Genomic DNA, 26,734 nt, shown 5'->3' on the forward strand with positions numbered 1-26,734 from the left:
ACAACTGTCCTTCTCACACGGACCTGTTCTGGCAGTTACTTTGATAACTGAAGGTGCATTTCAGCATGCTGTCTAAAGCCATCAAGCCAACGTCTTCAAAGATATCCAGTGACTTGTCCTTTGTTATCCGCTTTTCCCATTTATCCTAATGTAAAAAAGAGAGGTCAGCATTCACAGAACAAATGGAATTTCTCATATCACCAAAATCCCAGCCATCATTCTTTGAATAATTTCTTTATCTGTAGGATCCAAGATTCATTTGCAATCTGTACAATATTTGGAGTATGGTGTGGAAATGAAGAAATGGAGGATTTGTGATTGAATTTGAGTATATCTTTTAGAAAGACATCCGGTCTTGATTTAAAGATTCCAAACAAGGATGAATTAAACATTTTCCTCACTAATCTGTTCCAATAGTTGATTATGACTCACTCTTTTATGTATCCAGTGTAGTTGTAGACATGTAAGTCCTAGGATATTACAGAGACAAGGTGGATGAGATTGGGTAGTTAAGGAATTACCATGAAAGAGGTAGACAAGGTGAGGTAATATCTTTGATTGGACCAACTTGTGTTGGTGAGAGAGCTTGTCGGTCCAACCAAAGATATTACCTCATCCACTTTGTCTCACTCTTTTATGGTAATTCCTTAACTGCCCAACCCTGCTGATACTGCCTAGCTGATTTTAATATCCTGAGTCCGCTGTTTTGGATGCCCCTCTGATAGTTACATTCAACTTGTGGAGTGACAGCATTAAACAAATTCCATTCCGTATGTTATTCATAATACTTTATTCTTGTTGAGAGAGGCCGTGTCTACACTAGCATTATGACTGCAAAACTTTTGCTGCTCAGGGGTGGGAAAAAACACTCCCTTGAGCGGTATCAGCTTTTCCAGCATAAACACTTATCGGGAGATGCTCTCCCGATGTCACAGCTACTGCTGCTCGTTGAGCTAGTTTTATTATGTTGACAGAACACTTCTATCCTATTGGCATGACACGGCTACCCGAGCGATCTTACAGCGGCACAGATGTATCAGAACAGCTGTGCCACTGTAAGCTCGTAAGTGTAGACATGGCCAGAGACATGGTAAGTGAGGAATATCTTTTATAGGACTGACTTCTTGTTGCCATTTCAAACACATTGGCAATAAAAAGTTTATCAATAGGTGTACAGCCCAGCATATTGCTGTGGAATCTCAGGTCCTTTGGCCAGAAGAAGCAGAAGGAACATCTTAAAGTTGGTGAATCAGGGGTGAGGGTGGGGAGGTTGCCATATTGAATTTACTTCTTATGTTCTTATGTTCTTACTTCTACTTTCTTAGCAGATCATGTATTAGGTGGAAACCTTTCACCTAGTGGGGACTAGCTTCTCGCTTGGCTACTGTAACACTGCTGTTTCAGTGAGTTAATTAAATAAAATGCCAGTGGTGATTAGAACTGAAAGCAGAGGAGATGACTAAAGACATATTAGGACTGATTCTCCTTTTGCATACACCACTGTAATTCCACTGATGTCAATGGGCTTACTACTGTTTTATACTGGGGTAGAGGAGAAGAGAATCTGGGCCTTTGTTACACACAGGCTACACAATGAAGCAGTAATGTTAATGGGGCCCCACCCCTGCTCCTCTTGATGCCACTAACTCAGGGGTAAGAAGACAGGGTTGGGAATGTACTCTACCAGGCTACTGCTGGATGGAGTCTAGGGCCGTCCCTGAGACTGGCTCACCTCAGTACCCAGATGTGATTAATTCTAGGATGGAAATGGTGAGGAACATCTCACACCGGCTTGTCTTACTGTATCGAATGAGCATAAAGTGCAGCTTGACAGGCCTTACGTTTCAGTATGGGAAGGGAAGGTGAAGAATGACGACAGTAGCAGAGGGTTACCTACCAACATCACTTTGGTGGAATCCACCATCAGCGACACATAAGATTTCAAAATATCATTATGAAATGCAGGAGTCAGCAGTCTACGGTGCTGGAACCACTTTGGTCCATGTAAAACAATTAATCCTTTCCCTGAGGAGGGAAACACACAGTGTTAAGTCTTCTGGATTGTGGCAGAGAGTCTGGACTTCTGTCCATAACTTACAGCTCATGACAAAAGAAATCAGACTGTTTTGATGGGCTTAACAAAAGGCCTCACCAAAACAAGATAAACCCATACGATCTGGCCTGTGAAAGGTGGAATCGGAGGGCTTGTCTACACTATAAGTTACATCAGCATAACTTACATCCTACAGGGGTGTGAATAAGCCACCCATGAGCAATGTAAATTACACTGACTTAAGCACCAGTATGGAAAGCACTGTGTTGAGGAGGTGGTTTTATTATGCTGATGGGAGAGCTCTCTCCCATCGCCATAGAGTGTCTTCACCTGATGCACTATAGCTGCATCTGTGCAGATAAGCCGTTGTAGCACTTCTAGTGTCGACTAGCCCAAAGAGACAGTGTTATGCCCTTGAAAGACAGTTGTTAATCCAAAAAAGGGTCTTTGTATTCATAATCGTTTATCTTGGAGAAAATGCAAACCCTTGCTGTGTAGGTAAAGAACTGAAGAAAAGTGGTTTGGAAAGCGGGGGTAGCTGTCCTAAGTAAAGTATAAAGTGACCACAAATACATTTAGGGCAGGTCTACATTTAAAAAACTGCATCTTCACAGCTGCATCAGTGCAGCTGTGCTGCTGTAGCCAGGGCCATCCCCAGGCACCAGACCAGCAAGCAGGTGCTTGGGACGGACAAGGGGAAGAGGCGACAGGTCAGGCTTTTTGGCGGCGGGTCCCTCGGTGCCTCTCAGAGGGAAGGACCTGCTGCAGAAATGCCACCAAAGAAGAAAGCGGCGTGGTGGAGCTGCCGCCGAAGTGCCACCGAGATCGCAGCTTTTTTTTTTTTCCCCGCTGCTTGGGGTGGCAAAAAGCCTGGAGCCGGCCCTGGCTGTAGCATTTTAGTGAAGATGCTCTATGCTGATGGGAGAGAGCTCTCCTTTTGGCATAGTAAATCCACCTCCGTGAGAGATGGTAGCTCTGTCAGTGGGAGAAACTCTGTCTAAACCGATCCTTAGGTTGGTATAATGATGTTACTCAGGGACATGGATTTTTTACTCCCCTGAGCAATGTAGTTATAGAGAAATAATTGCCTAGTGTAGAGGTGGCCTTAGGCTGGAAGTTGAAAGGTGGTTTATAACCATCAGAGAAGTGAGGTTCTGGAACAATGTCCCCATAGGAGTTGTGAGGACAAACCATCTAACCAGTTTGAAGATGTAGCTTGATACATTTAAGAACAGGATTATATGAGGGGGTTGCCTGCAGTATCTGGGGACTGTACTTGATGACCCAAGCAGTCCTTACCAATCCTATGTTCTATCTCCCTACTAGCTTTTAGGATTCTAGCTCAACAGAAGCAGGGACTTTATTTGCATCAGTCAATCACCCTTGTGCAGCTGTGTCTACTATTTCGGTCTGTTGTTGTGAATATATCCAGTTTTATTTAGTTCACCTAGGTATACAGTGCCTCTCACTAATCATCTAAATGCTAAGCAACTAAATTGTGTATTTGGTGACAGGGAGGTGTATACCCTCTATAAAGCCACCTCCTATCCTGTGCTACCTTTGTGCACCCATTTCTCATGGAGGAGAGGGCAGGATCCCCTGGAGATCTTTGGCATGGCTGTAATGCACAGAGCATATGTCAGGGAGATGGTGTGCAAGGAGATTTCTTTCGCTGACTGCTTTAACTTGTGCTGGCCTTTACCAGCCGCAGGGAGGCAGGATTAGCGCTCCTGATTCCCAGCCTTGTGGTCATTGACGTACACCAGGACTTCTCAGCCAATAAGATGCAAATTAGAGTGGTCCATAGTGGGGTGGTGGAAAGCAGCAAAATCTCGTGGCTCCTCTGGGATCCCTGGGAGGTTAGGAAGGGGCAGCTTGCTCCCTCACCTTGTCCTCCTGCTGCTCCCATCCCATCCCTTCTCTGGCCCCCACTGGGTCCTGAAGCAGCAGCTTCCTTCTCTCCCCACCCACACAGACTCAGCTGCAGGGGAGGGGACAGATGAATCTTCAGTACTGGATCTTTGAGCAGGTGGAGTGAGTTTCACTCCATAAGATCTCTTCCTCTTGTATAAATTTAGATGGAATAAATGGGCCCAAGAGCCAAGCATGTTAACACAACCCAGTCACTGACCAGCATTAAACAGTTTCACACACAGTTCAGGGTTTGATGTGCAGAAACCCCAGCCTCCTTAGTACCAGGGAAAATGCGCCTTTACAAACCCTTTTAACCCCTTATTAAAGATACTGGAAAAGAAGAAAGAACAGTTCAAGCATTTGAAATGTAAAGTCTCAAGTAAGGCTTTCATTGTGACCACATCCCTTGTTCCTTTCCCTTTCGCTGGAGAGAAACCTTTAAGAAGGAAAACCCCCCTTGTGAGACAGTCTCTTACATGGTACCAAAGACGGTAATAACTGTCCTTTGGGGTGTGGGGGAATTAGTTGAAATGGCCTGGAGCCGATCCTATTTCCTAAGAGACAAAACAAGACAAACCCCAAAAGGGGAAGGAAAAGAACAGCAAAAATAGACATTGCAGCTTCTGCCTCTGGTGTTGACTTTTACTTGCAACCTCAGTGCTGGAATTAGGCCGGGTCTCTGACACAAAGATTTTGGTCCTTTGATTTCTAGTCCTCCACTTCTCTTGTTTACCAGGCATGATCTGAACACAACCCTTGAGTTACATCCAGAGACCTTTTTGTGTGGACTACTTCAGTCTCTAGCTCCCTTTTGCACCTTTTCCCATCAGCGTTTATGGTCCTAGGTTGTTGTGACACTTCATAAATTTCCCACTCACTTTTCACAGTTGGGCTCGCAAGTTAGGTAAATTTGTGCACCCAGTTAACCGAATAGTCCCTACAGAAATGAGTTATGTAATGTTATGTGAGAGCCAAAAAGCATACGTACCAGTCCATGGAACAAAGAAATTATAGAAGTCACCAGCCTTCGGATCTGAAAAATGCACCAGAAATGAGTGTTTTAATGGAATCAACTTTGCCTTCTAAGGCAAGCTATGTCAGTAAATCAAGGGGTCATGCAGGAGGGTAAGTTTTTGCTCTCCCTTGACATCCTATACTTCAGTAGGGAAAAGCTAAGCATTTTCATGGAACCCATTAAGGGCTAGATTGTTGCTTTTAAGCCCCAGTGGGTGGTGGTATTGTAGATCTGCCCTGCCTCAACTGGAGGTTGTGCCAGAGACAGATACAGTGATCAGGATTCTCACTGCTGCTCCAACAGCCTACATACGCTGATAACAGCCTGCATGGAGCTGGGAGAGTATTATCTCCATGAAGGGATTCCATTGGGCATTATCCTTGTCCGTCTCCCGCAAGCCCCAGTGCATGGGGTGTGCCCTGGGGCGGGACTGTAGCTGGCACCAGCACACCCGTTCTGGCTTGCACCGCCAGCCATACAAAGCCCTGAGGACAACTGCAAAATTTACTCTGGAGGCAGTCCTGGTTGCTGGAGCCGCCCATAGTCAGAAGGGCAGAAATGTCAGTTCCAGCCCACTTTGTCTCCCTTGTCCCTGGGCACTTGGCCCAGAATTGCAGCCATTTTCTCCCAGCGCTGCTGGCTGGGCTGGGGAGAAGATGAGCAATCTGACAAGATGGGCTGGGGGATGGGAGCAGAAACAAGCCCTACATTTAGATCGATGTATAGGGAAAGGTCATCGAACTTGAGATTGGATTGGGACAGAGGTGCTTTCCCTAATCTTGGAGCAAAGTCCACATGCGATAGGGAGGGATGGCAGGTGATTTTATCTCAGAGCTCAGAAGGCAGGGCACACCTGGCAGCCACACCTGAGAGTACTCTCTTCTGCCTCCCTTCAGAAGCAAATTCCATCAGCTGAAGGGGCATGGAAGGCACTGGGTTGACAGTCCTCTTTAGAGTCACTGAGCAGGTATGATCAGGCAGTGTGTGTGCAGGTCCAATAAACCCGCAGCTGCCAACACACAAACAGCGCGAATGTTCGCCCCTGAGACCTTCAGCACCAATGCCACTTGAATTAAAGAAGCACCTCCTTTGGCTGTGATGAAGGAGAGTCCTATCCTCACAGCAGCCAGCCGCTAGAGGCCGGTATGTTCACACAAATTAACTCAAATATGCCACGCAAGCTTCCACCACGCTGCGCCTCAGAGCCATTGGCTAGAGGGACAACCTCCAGAGGAGAAAAGGGTAATCCAAGCCCTGTGCCTAATCAATCCAGGGCTGAACTGAGATGACTGTGTCCAGCTGGGGCCCCTTTGTTGTCAGAAAGCTCTTCAGAAACTGGGCAGGAGTTCAGAGAAGAGCAAAATAAATGATGTATGGGGGTCATTAAGGAAGCTCAAAGCAGCTGGATACATGTGTCTTAGCTAAGCAAGAGCCGGTAGGGGCCAAATGGTCTCCAAATATGTAAACAGTGTAAACCACAAAGCAGCAGAGGAATTATATGGGGATGCAAGTTGTGGGGCAAGGGTGTAGGAACAAATAGGATAAAATGAGTAAAGTGAAAATTTAGGCCCAGATACCCAAAGATATTTAGGCATCTAACTGCCAGTGCAAATCAGTGTGAGTTAGGCACTTAAATACCCTTGTGGATCTGGGCCTTAGGCTGTATTTCAAACAAATGTTTTCTGACAGTTCAAGCTTTGAGCCTGTGAAATACACAATAAGAAAGAGATACCATGGTGCCGAGGGCCATGCAAGTGGATAGAAATAATCCGGCATTGGCAAGGGGATGGAGTAGATTATTGTGAGAGTTTTTCCTTCTTTACCATCAATGGTATTGGTGTACCTGGTTCAGGGTTTCTATAGCACCTCAGCACTTCTCAGGTATAGTCAGATTCAGCAAACTTGCCAGGAAGTGCTAACTGCGTTTGTGCACTGTAAACCCCTACACACTAGCTATTGGGCGGTCACCACCAATCCAGCTCATGTAAACCACTAAACTTCAGAGGTGAAATCCTGGCCCCATTGACTTCAGCGGGTCCATGATTTCACCCTTTACTGCGGTTTAGATTCTAGCTGCTGACCCATAGGTCAGGCTTGAAACGGCCTGGCTGGGATGATTTAGTTGGAAATTGGTCCTGCTTTGAGCAGGGGGTTGGACTAGATGACTAGATGACCTCCTGAGGTCCCTTCCAACCCTGATATTCTATGATGCTATAATTCCTAAGCCTGCTGGCTTTTCAAACCCCACTCTGCTCTTTAGAGCATGGTAAAACAGATTCTAGGAAGTGGTATTAGGCTCATCCACCCAGCGTACTGCTCAGAGCTAGTTCATTGGTTTTAGGTAAGCGAAGCAGGACCTGCTTTCCATGTGTAACCCACTGGACAGCTAGTGTTGATGGTCCCCCTCTGGGTCTGATGCACAGAGGATACATGTACAGACACTGCTAAGAAGTCAGACTTTTCAGCTAATGCTTTAAAGGCTCATTCATTTAGCCCTGGAATTTCCAGTCTGGTATGTCAGCCAAGGTGGCAGCCGTCACACAGGCAATTTGCTGACAGACATTTTATGTTCTTAGAAGACTATGCAAATAATTGCACAGGGTAAAATTCCCTCCCATACAGAGGGTTTCCACCTAGCCTCTGCACCACTTCACTTCCATTTTAGCCTGTTTGGAGGGTCTCACAACCCTAGGCTGGCCCTCTGCACATGAATAAATTTGGTTGTTCTGAGTTCACTTTGTTTTTTAATTGAATCTTGCAGTGTACACCTACACTGGGGTCACTAAAGAAGATCAAAACAGCTGAATATGTATAAACCATAAAACAGGAAAGGAATTATATAAGGATGCAAGTTAGGGTGTGGGGGAGGGGGGGTGTTAATAGTTAGGAGCAAATATAGTAACTCCTCACTTAACGTCCTCCCGCTTGACGTTGTTTCAAAGTTACGTCGCTACTCCATTAGTGAACAGGCTCTTTTAAAGTTGTGCAATGCTCCCTTATAACGTTGTTTGGCTGCCTGCTCTGTCCACTGCTTGTGAGGCCTGGTCCACACTAGAGCGTTAAATCGATTTAAACAGCGTTAAATCGATTTAACGCTGTACCCGTCCACACTACAAGGCACTTAAAATTGATTTTAAGGGGTCTTAAAATCGATTTCTGTACTCCTGCTCAACGAGAGGAGTAACCCTAAAATCGATATTACTATATCGATTTAGGGTTAGTGTGGACGGAAATCGAAGTTATTGGTCCCATTCTTTTACTGAGCTACCCAGAGTGCACCGCTCCGGAAATCGATGGTAGCCTGGGACCATGGACGCACACCACCAAAGTAATGTGCCCTAGTGTGGACGCATAAAATCGATTTTATAAAACCTGTTTTATAAAATCGATTTTATTAATTTCGATTTTACTCTGTAGTGTGGACGTGGCCTAAGATTCTGTGGAAGAGCAGTGACTTTACAAGGGAGCATTGCACAAGTTCCTCTTTTCCACCTCCTCCCCCTCCCTCCCAGCACTTCTCCCACCGCCAAACATCTTTTTGGAGGTGCTTAGGACTTTCTGGGAGGGAGGGGGAGGAGTGGAGATGCAGTGCTTCCCCGCTCCTGCGCCTCTCTACCAAAAAGTCTCTGCTCCTGGCCCCCCCCGAAGTCCTAAGCACCACCAAACAGCTGTTTGGCGGCGCTTAGGACTTTCTGGGTGGGAGGGGGAGGAGTGGAGATGTGGCGCTTCCTCACTCCTCCCCCTCCCTCCCAGTGCTTGGTGCTTAGGACTCTCTGGGAGGGAGGGACGGGGAGGAGAGGGGAAGTGCTGCATCTCCACTCCTCCCCCTCCCTCCCAGAAAGTTCTAAGCACCTCCAAACGGCTGTTTGGTGACGATTAGGACTTTGGAGGATGGGGGGAAAGGAGCAGGGATGCAGCTGCTCCGGAGAGGAGGTGGAGTGGGAGTGGGAAGAGGTGGGCCTGGAGTGGAGCGGGGACAGGAAGAGGTGGGCCTGGAGCATCTCCTGGCAAAGTCAGTGCCTGTTCTTCTCCGGGGAACCTGCCGCTCCTGGTGTGAAGGTGCTTCCTAGCATCCCTGCCTGCAGTGGGCTGTGCCTGTGTGGGGTAAGCCAGGGGCACTTCCCAACCACAGTACAGTACTGTACAGTATATAATGCCTTTTGTCTGCCCCAAACAAATTTCCTTGGAACCTAACGCCCCGCATTTACATTAAATCGTATGGGAAAATTGGATTTGCTTAACATCGTTTCACTTAAAGTTACATTTTTCAGGAACATAACTACAACATTAAGTGAGGAGTTACTGTAGTTCTGTAACAAGGCTACAGATTTCAAGATATCAGCACCCCACTAAAAGTGGACTTTGGTGGCAGGAACACTTAGCAACAGTAACCCTAAAACAATTTTTCCTTTCATAGTTTTGGCCTAAGCAAGGGGCATGGGGTCGCCATTTGAGCTCCCCGCCTCAGATGCCAAAATGTTGTGGGCTGGCCCCAACTTTGGTGGCAGGAACACTTAGCAACCGTAATCCTAAGAACTCAGAAATAAAGTTACCTATTCTCACCTCCTCTGCTATACACAGCCTTGGCGTATTCAGGGTGGTAGATATTCAGGAATCCTAAGAAACCTCCGAACCATACAGAGTGAGCACATGGATATTTCTCTGCCCACGATATGACCTTGTTGAGTTCTTGATCTTGAAGCTGTAATGATTTTTTACAAAGAAAAAAATCCTGTTATGGAGAAAATGAAGGTGCAGGAAGGGATGGTGTCATGGTTAAGTATTATAAAGGTTTATATTATGGTAGCACCTAAATATATCAGGATTGGGGCTGCACTGTGCTGGAAGCTGTACAAACACAGAAAAAAGGCAATCCTTGCCCTGAAGAGCTTAGGCACTGGACTAAAATGCAGCAGACTTAGGTTCAATTCACAGCTCTGCTACTGGCTCCCTGTGTGACCTTGGACAAATCAGTTAACTTCCCTGAGTCAGTTTGTGATAGTCTGAGTAGCACCTTCCCCATCCCACCAATTGTTCCCATTGATTTCAGTGTCTGTACTTGTGATAAAGTTATTTGTCAACTAGGAAAGATCATTCCAGTCTGGGCCTCTGTATCTCAAATGGGGATGATATGATTTTCTTTCTCCTACTGTTTGCCTGTCTCATCTTTGCAGTGCCTAGCACAATGGGACCCTGAACTAAAGACAGGTCTATGGGTGTGGCTATAAGAGAAACAATAAATACAAGTATTAATTAGCATGTTTCACATCTAGGGTTGCCAACTTTCAACTCACACAAACCCAAACACCCATGCTCCGCCCCTCTTCCTCTGAGACCCCACCCCACCTCACCCCTTCTCCAAGGCCCCACGCCCTGCTCACTCCATCGCATCTTCCATTGCTCACTCTCCCCCACCCTCACTTGCTCGCTCACTTTACTGAGCTGGCTCTTGGGGGTTGGGCTGTGGGAGGGGTAGAGGGCTCTGGCTGAGGGTGCTGGCTCCAGAGTGGTGCCAGAACTGAGGAGTTCAGGGTGTGGGAGGGGACTCTGGGCTGAGGCTGTGCGTTGGGATAGGGGAGTGAAGGAGGGCTCTGGCTGGGGGTGTGGGCTCTGGAGTAGAGCTGGAGGTGAGGGGTTTGGGTCAAGAGGTCTCTGGGCTGGGGGATGGAGCCAAGAGGTTTGGCGTATGGGAGGGGGCTTTTGGCTGAGGCAGGGGGCTGGGGTGTGGGAGGGACTATGGGCTCTGGGTTGGGAGTGCAGGTTCCAGATTGAGACCAGAAATGAAGGGTTCAGGGTGTGGGAAGGAGCGCGGGGCTGGGGCAGAGGGTTGGTGTACAGTGGGGGTGAGTACTCCAGCTGGGGGGTTGGCTGTGGTGTGGGGCTGGGGCTGAGGGGTTTGGAGGATGTGAGGGGAATCAGAGCAGGGGCAGGGGGTTGGGGCACAGAAGGGAGGGAGGGGAGCAGGATCTGGGAGGCACAGCTCTTGGAAGCAGCTGCGTGTCCCCCCTCCAGCTCCTACACAGAGGCATGGCAGCTAGTTCTGTGCACTGCCTCATCTGCAGGCACCTCCCCTACAGCACTCATTGGCTGCAGTTCCCGGCCAATGGAAGCTGCAGAGCCGGCGCTCGGGAAGGCAGCGCGCAGAGCCCTGTGGCTGCCCCTATGTGTAGGAGCCGGAAAGGGAACCTGACATTGATTCTGGTAGCCATGCGGAGCTACGGCAGGCAGGGAGCCTGCTTCAGCCCCGCTGTGCCACCGATCTGACTTTTAACGGCCCGGTCAGCAATGCTGACCAGAGCTGCCAAGGTCCCCTTTTGACCAGTTGTTCCAGTCAAAAAACAGACTCCTGGCAACAGTATTCACATCTGTAGAGTCTAAGGCAGCCTCCTGGTGCTTAGGATGGCAAATACAAGTGTTACCACATCCCTCCAAAAGTATTGATGATTCAACAAATGAATACAGCCCTCAAGAAGAAAACATTTACAGACCACAGAGAAAAACATTCAAAAGAAGTGGCTTTTTTCTCAAACTGGGTACATATATTTAGGCGATAAATATCTTGGGTAAATTTATTTAGCAAGGGACTCTCCCTTCTCCTCTCTGTTTGGACTTGAGATAGAAAAAAAGGGGAGTGGATTCCCAAAGATAAGCAGCCTCCATTGAAAGGAACTGTCCATCCCACATCCAGGGAGGCAGAGACTGTCTAGTAAATTTCACACACACACCCAAAATATTCAAAGTATTAAATATAGTGAGATCAGAATGAATGGTAAAATAGAGAGGGGTATGAATTCCAAAACCCGGGAGGTAAAATTCCAGTTGGGATAGCTCCCCTCTGATGTATGACCCCCCAGAAAGCCACTGGCAGCTGCTGATCTGTCTATGAGCCTTGTCACTGATCCTTGTTACAGCAGAGCCTTCCAATATTTTGGCCCAAGTTTTAAAAAGTGGCCTCTGTTTTGGGGGTACCTCCATTTTTGGGTGCCCAAGGGAGATACCTTGAGCCCAGTTGAATTGGAGCTGAGGGTGGTCAGCACCTCTGAAGAAATCAAGCCCTAGGTATTGAAGGTTGGGCACTGAAAAATGCAGGCTTTCCCCCTCCCCCCAATGATGACAGTGGCCTTTACCATTCACACACAAAATCACTGACATCTCCCCATTTCTCTGCAAGTACGGGACAGCAGGGAAGTGTGCTGAGTTTACCAAGACTTCATTCGTTTGTGACACACACTCCGACACGCTCCCTAATACATTATCAGGTAATATCATAAATAAACCATACCTCATGGGCATGGCCATACAGCCAGTGCCTTGGCGGGCCAGGGAAGCAATCCAGGGCTTTGAGCAGTTGCTGTCTCCTCCGACACAGCTGGATCACTTTCAGCAGCGCATAGGTCAGGCAAAACACAGTAGCCAGGTAAAAAATCCGATGGATGTCCACATGCAGCCAGGCCCAGGAGGGCACCATGCTGTCCAGCACAGATATCATGGTGCTGTCAGCCTTTGTCTCTCTTGCATATGCATGAATTCACAATCTATACACACACACACCTACTCCTGTGTGCAGTGGGAGCTGGAGTGAAGAGCCAGGGCTGGACTGGCTCTGAGATATCCGGTTACAGAGCCAAACCGCCCAGATAGAAACCATAAATGTCGTGCGACCTATCAGAGTTCACACAGGCTTGAGGAGAAATGCTCAGTGGCCAGAGGTAAACGGATAGCAGTCCAGTGCTGAGCCCCTCCCCACAACACACAAGTAAACAGATGGACTTTGCAGCATGGTCTGAAGACCAGTACACTCATATTCTGTTAAACCAGCCGGTGAAGTGAATTCCAGTAATTATTTTTACATATATAGACAGAGACCTTTGTATGTATTTATATACACACACACGTACAGACATGAATGTCTATAATATGGGGGGCTGATAACCTCAGTCAGAGGTGGTGCTATCCAACACTTCCCATTATCAGACCATTTTCAGTTGCTTTACTTAAACTGTTTGGGCTGACATTTGCCATTCTGGTGTCTGCTCACTGGTAGCAGGCAATGTGGGGGAGCGACCTCCCTGTTTAGAATCAGGGAACAAGACTCAGGGAGAGGGGAGCAGTTTGGAAAAAGGAACCAAGAGGAGAAGAAGAGAAACATGGACTTGTAATGATGCTAGTTCTGGTGGGACCCAACTGAGAGTGCCAATTCAGGACAAATTGCTTAAAGCAGGGCAGTTACAGCCCAAGGCTGGGGTTCCTTTGCACACCAAGGCAAAACAAACCAGCCAAACAGAGAAGACTTCGGTTTACCCTGCTGACTAACCATAAGTCACACAAGCAATTCCCTTAGACACTCCAGTTTCCCAGTATCACCACCAGTGCCACTTGTTATGGGGACAAATGGTTATGAAAACCAATACCCTAGTAAAGAAAAAAGATTCTCCCAATTCCAAAGGACCAAGCCCCAGACCAAGGTCAATATACAAATCAGATCTTACCCACAAATCACGCTGTTGCCAACCCTTTAGAATCTAAAATCTAAAGGTTTATTCATAAAAGGAAAAAGATATAGATGAGAGCTAGAATTGGTTAATTGGAATGAATTGCATACAATAATGACAAAGTTCTTGGTTCAGGCTTGTAGCAGTGATGGAAAAAACTGCAGGTACAAATTAAGTCTCTGGAGTACACCACAACTGGGGTGGGTCATTCAATCCTTTGTGCAGAGCTTCAGTTTGTAGCAAAGTCCCTCCAGAGGCAAGAAGCAGGATTGAAGACAAAATGGAAGGGTTTCCAGGGCCTTTTATATCCTCTGCCCTGTGGAAGACCACAGCAGCAAGACGGAGCCTGGAGTCACATGGGCAAGCCACATGTCCATGCCTGACTCAGTTCTTTACAGGTGGCAGCCATTGCTCATATGCTATCTTGAAAGTTCCCAGGAAGACTTCTTATGTGGATTGGAGTCTTCCAAGGTCTGTTGTCAGTTAAGTGTTTCTTGACTGGGCACTTAACTTGCAAATTCCTTTCTCAAGAAGCTTTGTACAATATTTGCTGCAAATATATAACAGTGGTTGCACCAATAATGATCTGTATGGTCACAGGTTATATTAACAACATCACAAGACTGTGAGTGGGGATGAGAGGATACTGGGACTGGCTGGGCAAGGAGACTGGAGGTACGTCCAGACTACCCGCCGTATCGGCGGGTTAAAATCGATTGCTCGGGGATCGATATATCGCGTCTAATATAGACGCGATATATTGATCCCCGAGCGCGCTTATATCGATTCCGGAGCTCCATCAACCCCAACGGAGTTCTGGAATCTACACGGAGAGCCGCGGACATCGATCCCGCGCCGTCTGGACGGGTGAGTAATTCGATCTTAGATATTCGACTTCAGCTACGTTATTCACGTAGCTGAAGTTGTGTATCTAAGATCGATTTCCCCCCCCTAGTGTGGACCAGCCCTGGGACTGTAACTGGGTGCCTAACCTTAGACAACAAGGGCTAGATTCTCCAGTCGCTTTCACCAGGGGTAAAGGATTGTGACTCTATTGGCTTCAGCAGAGTTTACACCAGACTTACATTGTTGTAAGTGAGATCAGAATCAAGCCCTGAGTTTCAAAAAGCTTGACCTTCTGACTTACCCATGGTCATGTAACAAATCCAGTAGATCAAAGGTCTCTAGGTCCCAGTGCATTCCTCAGCTTAGAACAAACCAGCAATTAAGAGTTGAGTTAAAATTCTTTGTCCTTTTGAGTCCCAAGGTCATCTAGGTCAGATCCTCAACTGATGTAAATCATAAGAACATAAGAACGGCCGTACCGGGTCAGACCAAAGATCCATCTAGCCCAGTATCTGTCTACCGACAGTGGCCAATGCCAGGTGCCCCAGAGGGAGTGAACCTAACAGGCAATGATCAAATGATCTCTCTCCTGCCATCTATCTCCATCCTCTGATGAACAGAGGCTAGGGACACCATTCTTTACCCTTCCTGGCTAATAGCCATTTATGGACTTAGCCACCATGAATTTATCCAGTTCCCTTTTAAACATTGTTGTAGTCCCAGCCTTCACAACCTCCTCAGGCAAGGAGTTCCACAAGTTGACTGTGCGCTGTGTGAAGAAGAACTTCCTTTTATTTGTTTTAAACCTGCTACCTATTAATTTCATTTGGTGACCCCTAGTTCTTGTATTATGGGAATAAGTAAATAATTTTTCCTTATCCACTTTCTCAACATCACTCATGATTTTATATACCTCTATCATATCCCCCTTAGTCTCCTCTTTTCCAGGCTGAAGGGGCCTAGCCTCTTTAATCTTTCCTCGTATAGGACCCTCTCCAAACCCCTAATCATTTTAGTTGCCCTTTTCTGAACCTTTTCTAATGTTAGAATTTTTTTTTGAGGTGAGGAGACCACATCTGTACGCAGTATTTGAGATGTGGGTGTACCATGGATTTATATAAGGACAATAAGATATTCTCTGTCTTATTCTCTATCCCCTTTTTAATGATTCCTAACATCCTGTTTGCTTTTTTGACCGCCTCCGCACACTGCGTGGACATTTTCAGAGAACTATCCACGATGACGCCAAGATCTTTTTCCTGACTCGTTGTAGCTAAATTAGCCCCCATCATATTGTATGTATAGTTGGGGTTATTTTTTCCAGTGTGCATTACTTTACATTTATCCACAGAGTGGCTCCACTGACTTCAATGCAGTTCTATGAGCTGGGGAGCTGTCCCACAGATCTGTTATTTGCTGTTTTTTAAGGCTAATGGAACTGCAGCAATGTACAGGTGTTACTTACTTAACCTTAAAGAAGAGGTGAGTGTTTGAATTCATTGAAACCTAGACCCAGTGTGCGCTCCTGTTTTACAAAAGGCTAGATCCTGTGAGAGTCTATGGGCCTCCTGCAAATGACCGGGCATCCTCAGAGCCAATTCCTGGCGGCTTTGTGTTTGTCTGGTGGTACAAAGGGCACAGACATCTCTCCCAACATGTCAGCTCTGACACACAATGAGTTCCTGGGTACAGCAAACTTGGTATAAACAGTTCTATGCCACCTGCTCCACTCATAGTTGGATGGGACTTTTCTGGGAGGTCCAGGAGCAGGAGGGGCAGAACTGAACTATTTTTACTATTATTTCTTTGTATTCTGTCTTCCAGTGATTCCCAGTCAGTAGGGAAATCCTTATGGAACTGATCTTGCCAGAGTAATTTAAAGCAGCCCTTAGGCTGCTCAGGGCAGCAGAAATTTCACTTAGGTCACATTTCTTCCCCTGCCCTGGATTCTTTGTTAATGCAGCTCAGCTAGATGCAGGGACCTTGTCCTGAACTCAGTGCTTCTGGAAGACGCGCTACACCTCCACAGATCTAGGGTTAAGCTCTCTTAGGCCTTTGATACAGTCTGATATTCCTCTTAGAAATTTCCCATTGTAGCTACTCCCAGTACAGCTCCAGCGGGGGCAGGAACAGTGGGAGCACTTGTGTAGGCATGGCCACCACCGTTGTTTATAACTACCAGGTTGTCTATGCCTGCTTGGAACAGGATGAACTGACCCAGCGTCACTGTTTGAAAGGGACTAGATTTGTTTCTTGGATGTGGGGAAGATCTCATTCAACAGTCAGAGCTTCTATTCCTTGTGTTTTAGAGTATTTAGTGTACTGAACATTTTAAGAGTTATCTGTTTCCTCCTAAGAGTTTACTGTGCAGCTTTCTCAGCTTAGCACAAAGGTCATTATTTGTGCACAATACAGTTAAAGGTTTATGAAGGAGTTGTATAACATGTATCCCCCTTTGAGGGACCTGCTTCCACAAAGGGACCTTAAATTAATCTTATCCATGCTTATGAGGCCGCTATTTGAACCATTAGCACAGTGGTCTTTGTTTTATTTATCTTTCAAAATTGTTTATTATTGCTATGACCATCAGCCAGATGGGTGAGTGAATTGCTTGCTTTGACGGCTGATAAGCCTTCACAAAGTCAAAGTGGATCTTAGACCTGATCCCAGGTTTTTAACCAAAAATAGTATCTGAGTTTCATGTCAGACTAAATTTACTGGTATTTTCCCCCAAACTGGATACTAATAAAAGGGAATCTGTGTCACATACCTGAGATGTTAGAAAAGTTTTAGCATATTATTTAAATAGAACAAAGGGTTTTAGGAAATCATCTTGGTTGTTTCTTATGCTAATAACTAAGGCTAAGATTATGTCATAGAGATTACAGAAGTCACAGAGACCTTTGTGACATTTTCCACTTCAGCCCTGGTGGAACTGGAGCTGTTAGCATCCCTAGAGATCTCAGCAACAGGGCCCACCCGCAGCTCTCAGCCACCATGGTCATCGGGGGGACCCCAGAGCTGTCATCTACTGCGGCGGTGTGTGCTGGACCCCCACCCTCCACACCTGCAGCAGGTCTTGAGCTCTCATCCCCCAATCAGCCCCATTTTGTCACAGTTATTTGTAGAAAAAATCAGGGACAAGTCACAGACTTCCATGAATTTTTGTTTATTGTCCATGACCTGTCCCTGACTTTTACTAAAAATAACTGTGACACAATCTTAACCTTACCCATAATCATATGTGACTTTTTGCTCAGACTATTTCCGGACGGGTTAAAAACCATATAATTGAATGTTACAACTTAGCAGCAGTACCTGTGCCTACTTTTGTAAGGTCTCAGTTTACTAGGCCAGTGGTGGCATGTTTTGCTTGCCTTAAACATGTTCCTATCAGAGAAAATCTATAAGGCTGCTCATACCTTTACTAAACTTTGTGCTTTGGTTCTGCCTTCGAGAGTGGATGCTATATTTGGTAGAGCAGTGCTCCAATCATTATTTAATTAGGATTCCGCTTCCCTCCTCCTGCGTCTTCAGCACTGCTTGACAAACTACCCATAAGTGCAAATATGCCAAGCCACTTGAAGAAGAAATGAGGGTTAATTGCTTGTAAATGGAGCTCTTTGAGATGACTCTACATATTCCTACTTCCCATCCACCTTCTTCTCTTTGTTGGTGTCCTGCTGTGGTTTCTCTGGGTTTGCAGTGGAAAGATAGAGGGTGCAGGACTCCCTTGTATAGCCTCACCCTCTGAACAGTCTAAGACCTGAGGGGAAGGGCAGGGGAGGTGCATGGGTGCTCTAATGAGCACTATTTGGAAGGTTGGTGCATTACCCATAACTATGACATGCAACAACATCACAAAGAAACTCAGCTTACAGGTAATTTTCATACATAAAGACCTCAGGTTTGGGCCCAGTAGGAAAGTAATAGTAATGCTAATGGGAATGGGGTAGGTTTGGAAGATAAAATAAAAAAAGAACAAGTTAAAAATCACTTAGAAAAGTTAGATGTCTGCAAGTCACCAGGGCCTGATGAAATGCACCCTAGAATACTCAAGGAGCTAATAGGGTTGGTATCTCAGCCTGTAGCTATTATCTTTGGAAAATCATGGGAGACAGGAGAGATTCCAGAAGACTGAAAAAGGGCAAATATAGTGCCCATCTATAAAAAGGGAAATAAAAACAACCCAGGAAACTACAGACCAGTTAGTTTAACTTCTGTGCCAGGGAAGATAATGAAGCAAGTAATTAAGGAAATCATCTGCAAACACTTGGAAGGTGGTAAGGTGATAGGGAATAGCGAGCATGGATTTTTAAAGAACAAATCATGTCAAAGCAATCTGATAGCTTTCTTTGATAGGATAACAAGTCTTGTGGATAAAGGAGAAGCAGTGAATGTGGTATACCTAGACTTTAGTAAGGCATTTGATACAGTCAGTCTTGCACGATATTCTTATCAATAAACTAGGCAAATGCAACTTAGATGGTGCTATTATAAGGTGGGTGCATAACTGACTGGATAACCGTACTCAGAGAGTAGTTATTAATGTTTCTCAATCCTGCTGGCAAGGTATAACAAGTGAGGATCCGCAGGGGTCTGTTTTGGGACCAGCTCTGTTCAATATCTTCATCAACAACTTAGATATTGGCATAGAAAGTATGGTTATTAAGTTTGCAGATGATACCGAACTGGGAGGGATTGCAACTGCTTTGGAGGGTAGGGTCATAATTCAAAATGATCTGGAAAATTGGAGAAATGGTCTGAGGTAAACAGGATGAAGTTTAATAAAGACAAATGCAAAGTGCTCCACTTAGGAAGGAACAATCAGTTGCACACATACAGAATGGGAAGAGACTGTCTAGGAAGGAGTATGGCAAAAAGGGATCTAGGGGTTATAGTGGACCACAAGCTAAATATGAGTCAACAGTGTGATGCTGTTGCAAAAAAAGCAAACATGATTCTGGGATACATTAACAGGTGTGTTGTGAGCAAGACACAAGAAGTCATTCTTTCGCTCTACTCTGCGCTGGTTAGGCCTCAACTGGAGTATTGTGTCCAGTTCTGGGCACCGCATTTCAAGACAGATGTGGAGAAATTGGAGAGGGTCCAGAGAAGAGCAACAAGAAGGATTAAAGTTCTAAAGAACATGACCTGTGAAGGAAGGCTGAACGAATTGGGTTTGTTTAGTATGGAAAACAGAAGATTGAGCGGGGACATGATAACAGTTTTCAGGTATCTAAAAGGGTGTCATAAGGAGGAAGGAGAAAACTTGTTCATCTTAACCTCTAAAGATAGAACAAGAAGCAATTGGCTTAAACTGCAGCAAGGGAGGTTTAGGTTGGGCATTAGGAAAAAGTTCCTAACTGTCAGGGCGGTTAAACACTGGAATAAATTGCCTAGGGAGGGTGTGGAATCTCCATCTCTGGAGATATTTAGGAGTAGGTTAGATAAATGTCTATCAGGGCTGGTCTAGACAGTATTTGGTCCTGCCATGAGGGCAGGGGACTGGACTCGCTGACCTCTCGAGGTCCCTTCCAGTCCTAGAATCTATGAATCTATGAATAATAATATACTGTGCGTGGCCTGAGTATAAAGGCAGCAGGCAAGCTGAGGTTTCCCTCCTCTTCTTTGTTAACTGCCATGATAAGCCCCTAGAAAGGAGTGTATTATTAGTTACCATTGCACACTTAGTCATGAGGCCAAAGGTCAAGTGAGTATCTTCTATCACTCCTGGCACAATCCATCACAATAATAAATAGTGGTGGGCACAACCAAGGCTGCTTATGGTTCCACAAAGCCTCTTCAGTCAAGGATCTATCAACCATCACACTTCCACTGCCAATCAGGATGGAGTGAAAGAGTGTTTGTGATGGGGAATCACCCTATTCCTGTTTCTTGTCTAGCCACAAACTGCTCGGAGACCTTCTTCTGGTCAAACAACTTGTGCAACGTATTTACAGAGTTCTTCCCACCAGCCTTAAAATCTCATGCAACTCTGTGTTTACAATAGTGTACACTCCTTAGCTCACTCAGCCAAGAAGGAGGGAGAAAGAAGGTATTGTCCACCTAAGAAAGTTCTCCTGGTCCTGGCTCTGACTCTGAAAAACCTGCCAGTTTCTCTTCCCTTCTGAGAACTTCCTTCCACTGCCTTTCTACTTTTGACTTGATTAGCCTTGTAGCTCTTTACCACCCATCTCTAATCTATCAATTAGGCTCAGTTTTGCCCCTCAGATTTACTCTGGGGTGATTTCCTTGGTAATCCAGTGATCAGAGTGCTGGTAGAGCTGCTGTTGCCCAGCACTCTGTCACAGAATTATATACCCATGTTCACCAAACATCAAAATACATTCACTGCACCCTGTTTCCACTAAGCCACTTCAAATGGGAAAGAATCATTCCAAATCCTATTCCTCAAAGTGCAGGGAAGACTGATTTTATAGGGATTCTTTCTTCTCTTTTTAAGTCACAGATGCCAAAGGTCGGAAGGCATAAGAATATCTGAGGAGTGGGCTCTGTGGAGAAAATCCTCAATGGATCAAACGCCTGAAACAAAAATAGTCGGTTCCATTGTAAACTAAAAGGAGCATTTCGCTATAAAGTGATCGTTTGGTTTCACAAGTCACTCTAATCTTCTTGTCATTTAGTAAACTGCTGCCCACTTGCTGTAAAACTGGGATTATAGCATTGTAAAGCCATCAATCAGACTTAGCAGTGAGAGCAGGCCATAAAGGAGAGAGTTTTCCTGAAGACTTTTCTTACTATTATTTCTTTGTATTCTGGTCGCACCTGCAACAACCCAGCTGAGATCAAGATCCCATTGTGTTAGCCACTGTACACTGAGTAATTGACAGTCCCTGCCCTGGAAAGCTTCCAGTCTAAACAGATAAGACAAACAAAGACTGAGGGAAGGCAGTGCTATTATATCCAGCTCGCTGAGAGGAAGCTGGGACATTAAGTGATGTATTGGAGCATAAGCTTTCGTGGGCGAATGCCCACTTCATCAGACGCATAATCCACTAACCTATTGGATAAGGTATCCATAAATTTCTTGGGGAAAGGAAATAAGATTTGGGTATAGTAGGTTGGGCTTGAATTACAGAGTGTCAGGATCCTATGAAATACCTTGTATGGAAGAAGTCGGGAGTTTTTTCCTAGTACTTTTTTTGGAGCTTCTTTTTCTTTGAGTGCTTTTTCCTGTAGCTCTTTCTTTTCTTTGTTCTCCTACGTTCTATAGACTATCTTTTTATCTATATTCTATCACACTATCAGCTCAGCTTGTGCAGTATAGTATAACTACTCAACATTCCTAACTGTTGGGGAAGCCAGCACCATCCTATTACCGGGCATACCAGGTCCTTCACCTCCTATTACCGGGTCCTCAAGGAAAGGTGTGAGTATGTTAGGTTAAGGTACTTACAATAGGAATGTTTTGGAAAAGCAGGAGTTTTGGAATTCTTTTACTGTTTTGGAGTCATAAGTTTCGTAGCATTTATTATTCTTTTGTTAATCTCAATAAAGTTTTATCAATTTGGTATTGTCCTCGGTGTCAGTGTTTTTGCCAAGCACCTCGAGAGTCTTCTCCTGATATAGAACTCTCTGAGTCCCTGAACCCTGTAGTCTGAATTGGACAAGAACCTATAAATCTTCAGGTCAGATGTGATCAGTGGCAAGCCATAACAACTAACTCATCAAATTCAGGTCAACAAGCTGACTCAGATGCACTTGTTTCTTGTAACTGCTGTCTTCCAGATACACTACTGAATAGAAAGTAACCACTTAACAAATATTGCTGTGTCAGGATTCAATATTGGGAACCAGACACTGAACAAGATTGTTTTGAATAATGTGCCTCAGTTCGGATGCAGTGTTACTGACCCCCAGTTACGACTGGTAATAACAAAGAATTTGTCTACACAATTTGGAAGATTGCCAATTTACCACTGTTTTTGTTATACCCTGAGGGCAATCCCAGTTAGCTATTTATTACTAATAAGGTCAGGCAACTTTCCTTTTTAAAATATTCTCTGATGAGTTAATTATGGTAGCTACTATGCAACTCTCATAAGCAGTACAAATAATTTCTTTACCAATCCAGTTTTTCCTTGCCATCATATTGTTTGCTGCAATTAGCTTGTTCATTTTTACTTGTGTTTGATTTAATAGTTTAGCAGTATGATGCACGTTGTAAATCGTGTACTGTTTCTTTGTTAACCAGATCATCAATATCATGAATTATAGATTCAGAGACAGTTTCCACTACTTAGTGGTCACAACAGTTATATATATTTCATGTTACCTCTGTTCCAAATGGATATTCCAGGTTTAAATAATCTTGAAATTTAACCAATAATTCCATCTAGATTTTGGAGTCTCGTATTTTGAAACATACCATGCTGTAGAATAGTCTTTTACGCAGCCCTTGAGTCTTGTGCATATTCATGATAAGATGATAGTATGTTAATTAACAAAGAAGTATATGTATCAGAGGGTAGCCGTGTTAGTCTGGATCTGTAAAAGCAGCAAAGAATCCTGTGGCACCTTATAGACTAACAGACGTTTTGGAGCATGAGCTTTCGTGGGTGAATACCCACTTCCTCAGATGCATGTAATGGAAATATCAGGGGCAGGTATATATATGTGTGCTAGCAAGCAAGCTAGAGATAACGAGGTCAGTTCAATCAGGGAGGATGAGGCCCTGTTCTAGCAGTTGAGGTGTGAAAACCAAGAGAGGAGAAACTGGTTCTGTAATTGGCAAGCCATTCACAGTCTTTGTTCAATCCTGAGCTGATGGTGTCAAATTTGCAGATGAACTGAAGCTCAGCAGTTTCTCTTTGAAGTCTGGTCCTGAAGTTTTTTTGCTGCAGGATGGCCACCTTAAGGTCTGCTATAGTGTGGCCAGGGAGGTTGAAGTGCTCTCCTACAGGTTTTTGTATATTGCCATTCCTAATGTCTGATTTGTGTCCATTTATCCTTTTCCGTAGAGACTGTCCAGTTTGGCCGATGTACATAGCAGAGGGGCATTGCTGGCATATGATGGCGTATATTACATTGGTGGATGTGCAGGTGAATGAACCAGTGATGGTGTGGCTGATCTGGTTAGGTCCTGTGATGGTGTCGCTGGTGTAGATATGTGGGCAGATTTGGCATCGAGGTTTGTTGCATGGATTGGTTCCTGAGCTAGAGTTATTATGGTGTGGTGTGCAGTCACTGGTGAGAATATGTTTCAGGTTGGCAGGTTGTCTGTGGGCAAGGATTGGCCTGCCACCCAAGGCCTGTGAAAGTGTGGGATCATTGTCCAGGATGGGTTGTAGATCCTTGATGATGCGTTGGAGGGGTTTTAGCTGGGGGCTGTATGTGGTGGCCAGTGGAGTCCTGTTGGTTTCTCTCTTGGGTTTGTCTTGCAGTAGGAGGCTTCTGGGTACATGTCTGGCTCTGTTGATCTGTTTCCTTATTTCCTCTTGCGGGTATTGTAGTTTTGAGAATGCTTGGTGGAGATTTTGTAGGTGTTGGTCTCTGTCTGAGGGGTCAGAGCAGATGCGGTTGTACCTCAGTGCTTGGCTGTAGACAATGGATCGTGTGATGTGCCCGGGATGGAAGCTGGAGGCATGAAGGTAGGCATAGCGGTCGGTGGGTTTTCGATATAGGGTGGTGTTAATGTGACCATCACTTATTTGCACCGTGGTGTCAAGAAAGTGGACCTCTCGTGTAGATTGGTCCAGGCTGAGGTTGATGGTGGGGTGGAAGCTGTTGAAATCATGGTGGAATTTTTCCAGAGTCTCCTTCCCATGGGTCCAGATGATGAAGATGTCATCAATGTAGCGTAGATAGAGAAGGGGTGTGAGTGGACGAGAGCTGAGGAAGCGTTGTTCCAGGTCGGCCATGAAGATATTGGGAGGTCACCAATGCATTGTAGTTTCCTCAGGAAATCAGTGGTGACATTATCATCAAAGAGGCTGATAAAGGAGGTGCCGTTGTCATCATGAACAGGTCTGACTATCAAAAGGAGGCAGCCAGACAACTCTCCAATACCAAATTCTACAGGCCACTTCCCTCAGATCCCACTGAGGAATACACTAAGAAACTACAGCATCTACTCAGGACACTCCCTACACTAACACCAGAAGAAATCAACATACCCCTAGAGTCCCGACCAGGGTTATTCTATCTACTACCCAAGATCCACAAACCCGGAAATCCTGGACGCCCCATCATCTCGGGCATTGGCACTCTCACTGAAGGACTGTCTGGATATATGGACTCTCTACTCAGACCCTATGCCACCAGCACTCCCAGCTATCTCCGCGACACCACTGATTTCCTGAGGAAACTACAATGCATTGGTGACCTCCCAGAAAACACCATCCTAGCCACCATGGATGTAGAGGCTCTCTACACAAACATCCCACACACAGATGGAATACAAGCTGTCAGGAACACTATCCCTGATGATGCTACAGCACAACTGGCTGCTGAACTCTGTGCCTTTATACTTACACACAACTATTTCAAATTTGATGACAATATATATCTCCAGATCAGTGGCACTGCTATGGGCACCCGCATGGCCCCACAATATGCCAATATCTTCATGGCCGACCTGGAACAACGCTTCCTCAGCTCTCGTCCACTCACACCCCTTCTCTATCTATGCTACATTGATGACATCTTCATCATCTGGACCCATGGGAAGGAGACTCTGGAAAAATTCCACCATGATTTCAACAGCTTCCACCCCACCATCAACCTCAGCCTGGACCAATCTACACGAGAGGTCCACTTTCTTGACACCACGGTGCAAATAAATGATGGTCACATTAACACCACCCTATATCGAAAACCCACCGACCGCTATGCCTACCTTCATGCCTCCAGCTTCCATCCCGGGCACATCACACGATCCATTGTCTACAGCCAAGCACTGAGGTACAACCGCATCTGCTCTGACCCCTCAGACAGAGACCAACACCTACAAAATCTCCACCAAGCATTCTCAAAACTACAATACCCGCAAGAGGAAATAAGGAAACAGATCAACAGAGCCAGACGTGTACCCAGAAGCCTCCTACTGCAAGACAAACCCAAGAGAGAAACCAACAGGACTCCACTGGCCATCACATACAGCCCCCAGCTAAAACCCCTCCAACGCATCATCAAGGATCTACAACCCATCCTGGACAATGATCCCACACTTTCACAGGCCTTGGGTGGCAGGCCAATCCTTGCCCACAGACAACCTGCCAACCTGAAACATATTCTCACCAGTGACTGCACACCACACCATAATAACTCTAGCTCAGGAACCAATCCATGCAACAAACCTCGATGCCAACTCTGCCCACATATCTACACCAGCGACACCATCACAGGACCTAACCAGATCAGCCACACCATCACTGGTTCATTCACCTGCACATCCACCAATGTAATATACGCCATCATATGCCAGCAATGCCCCTCTGCTATGTACATCGGCCAAACTGGACAGTCTCTACGGAAAAGGATAAATGGACACAAATCAGACATTAGGAATGGCAATATACAAAAACCTGTAGGAGAGCACTTCAACCTCCCTGGCCACACTATAGCAGACCTTAAGGTGGCCATCCTGCAGCAAAAAAACTTCAGGACCAGACTTCAAAGAGAAACTGCTGAGCTTCAGTTCATCTGCAAATTTGACACCATCAGCTCAGGATTGAACAAAGACTGTGAATGGCTTGCCAATTACAGAACCAGTTTCTCCTCTCTTGGTTTTCACACCTCAACTGCTAGAACAGGGCCTCATCCTCCCTGATTGAACTGACCTCGTTATCTCTAGCTTGCTTGCTAGCACACATATTTATACCTGCCCCTGGATATTTCCATTACATGCATCTGAGGAAGTGGGTATTCACCCACGAAAGCTCATGCTCCAAAACGTCTGTTAGTCTATAAGGTGCCACAGGATTCTTTGCTGCTTTTAAAGAAGTATATGGTAATGATAGATTTGCTTTTGCAAACTAACCAAATTCAGCCATATTTCAGGGAGAAAGATTTAAAATGACCGGCACATGAACTCATTTTGCTTAGTAGCACACTGTTTAACTAACAAACCTGGCCCAGCTTGTGGTTTATAGTTGTTTGCAGTTAATTGTCCATATAGGGTAGGCTGAGATGTGGCTGACCAGTCTGTTATTTATAAAGCACTTTATCTTTTCTTCTTCTTCTATCTTGTGGTGTCTTCAATATTTCAGATGCACCCTTAAACAGCTTAATTTGGTTAACACAATCAAGTCTTTTCATTTTACATTTTTCTTATTTTCAATAACCCAAGTTTAATGCATGTTAACTTAGCTTGTTTACAATATAGTAGGGATCAAGTCTTCTATAGCACAAGCTGTGCTTTTGTTCTGATTTTCCCAATACTTTAGCTTA

The 26,734-nt window shown here is 45.4% G+C and overlaps 2 protein-coding genes across 2 annotated transcripts in view; both read right to left on the minus strand.

Moving 5' to 3' along the window:
- LOC127055112 (cytochrome P450 4B1-like) overlaps positions 1–12,471 on the minus strand; it is a 29,031-nt gene extending 16,560 nt beyond the window's left edge. Inside the window, exons 1-5 of the mRNA XM_050961728.1 lie at positions 12,265–12,471; positions 9,546–9,684; positions 4,956–5,000; positions 1,898–2,025; positions 20–145 (exon numbers count right to left, since the gene is read on the minus strand). Of these exons, the coding sequence (XP_050817685.1) occupies positions 20–145; positions 1,898–2,025; positions 4,956–5,000; positions 9,546–9,684; positions 12,265–12,471 (645 nt within the window). The remainder of the gene's footprint in view (positions 1–19; positions 146–1,897; positions 2,026–4,955; positions 5,001–9,545; positions 9,685–12,264) is intronic.
- The window catches only part of LOC127055116 (cytochrome P450 4B1-like), a 202,061-nt gene that overhangs the window by 162,313 nt on the left and 13,014 nt on the right, over positions 1–26,734 (minus strand). The window lies entirely within an intron of this gene.

This window comes from Gopherus flavomarginatus, chromosome 7 (genome assembly GCF_025201925.1).
Source record: "Gopherus flavomarginatus isolate rGopFla2 chromosome 7, rGopFla2.mat.asm, whole genome shotgun sequence".
In the NCBI taxonomy this organism is placed as follows: Eukaryota; Metazoa; Chordata; order Testudines; family Testudinidae; genus Gopherus; species Gopherus flavomarginatus.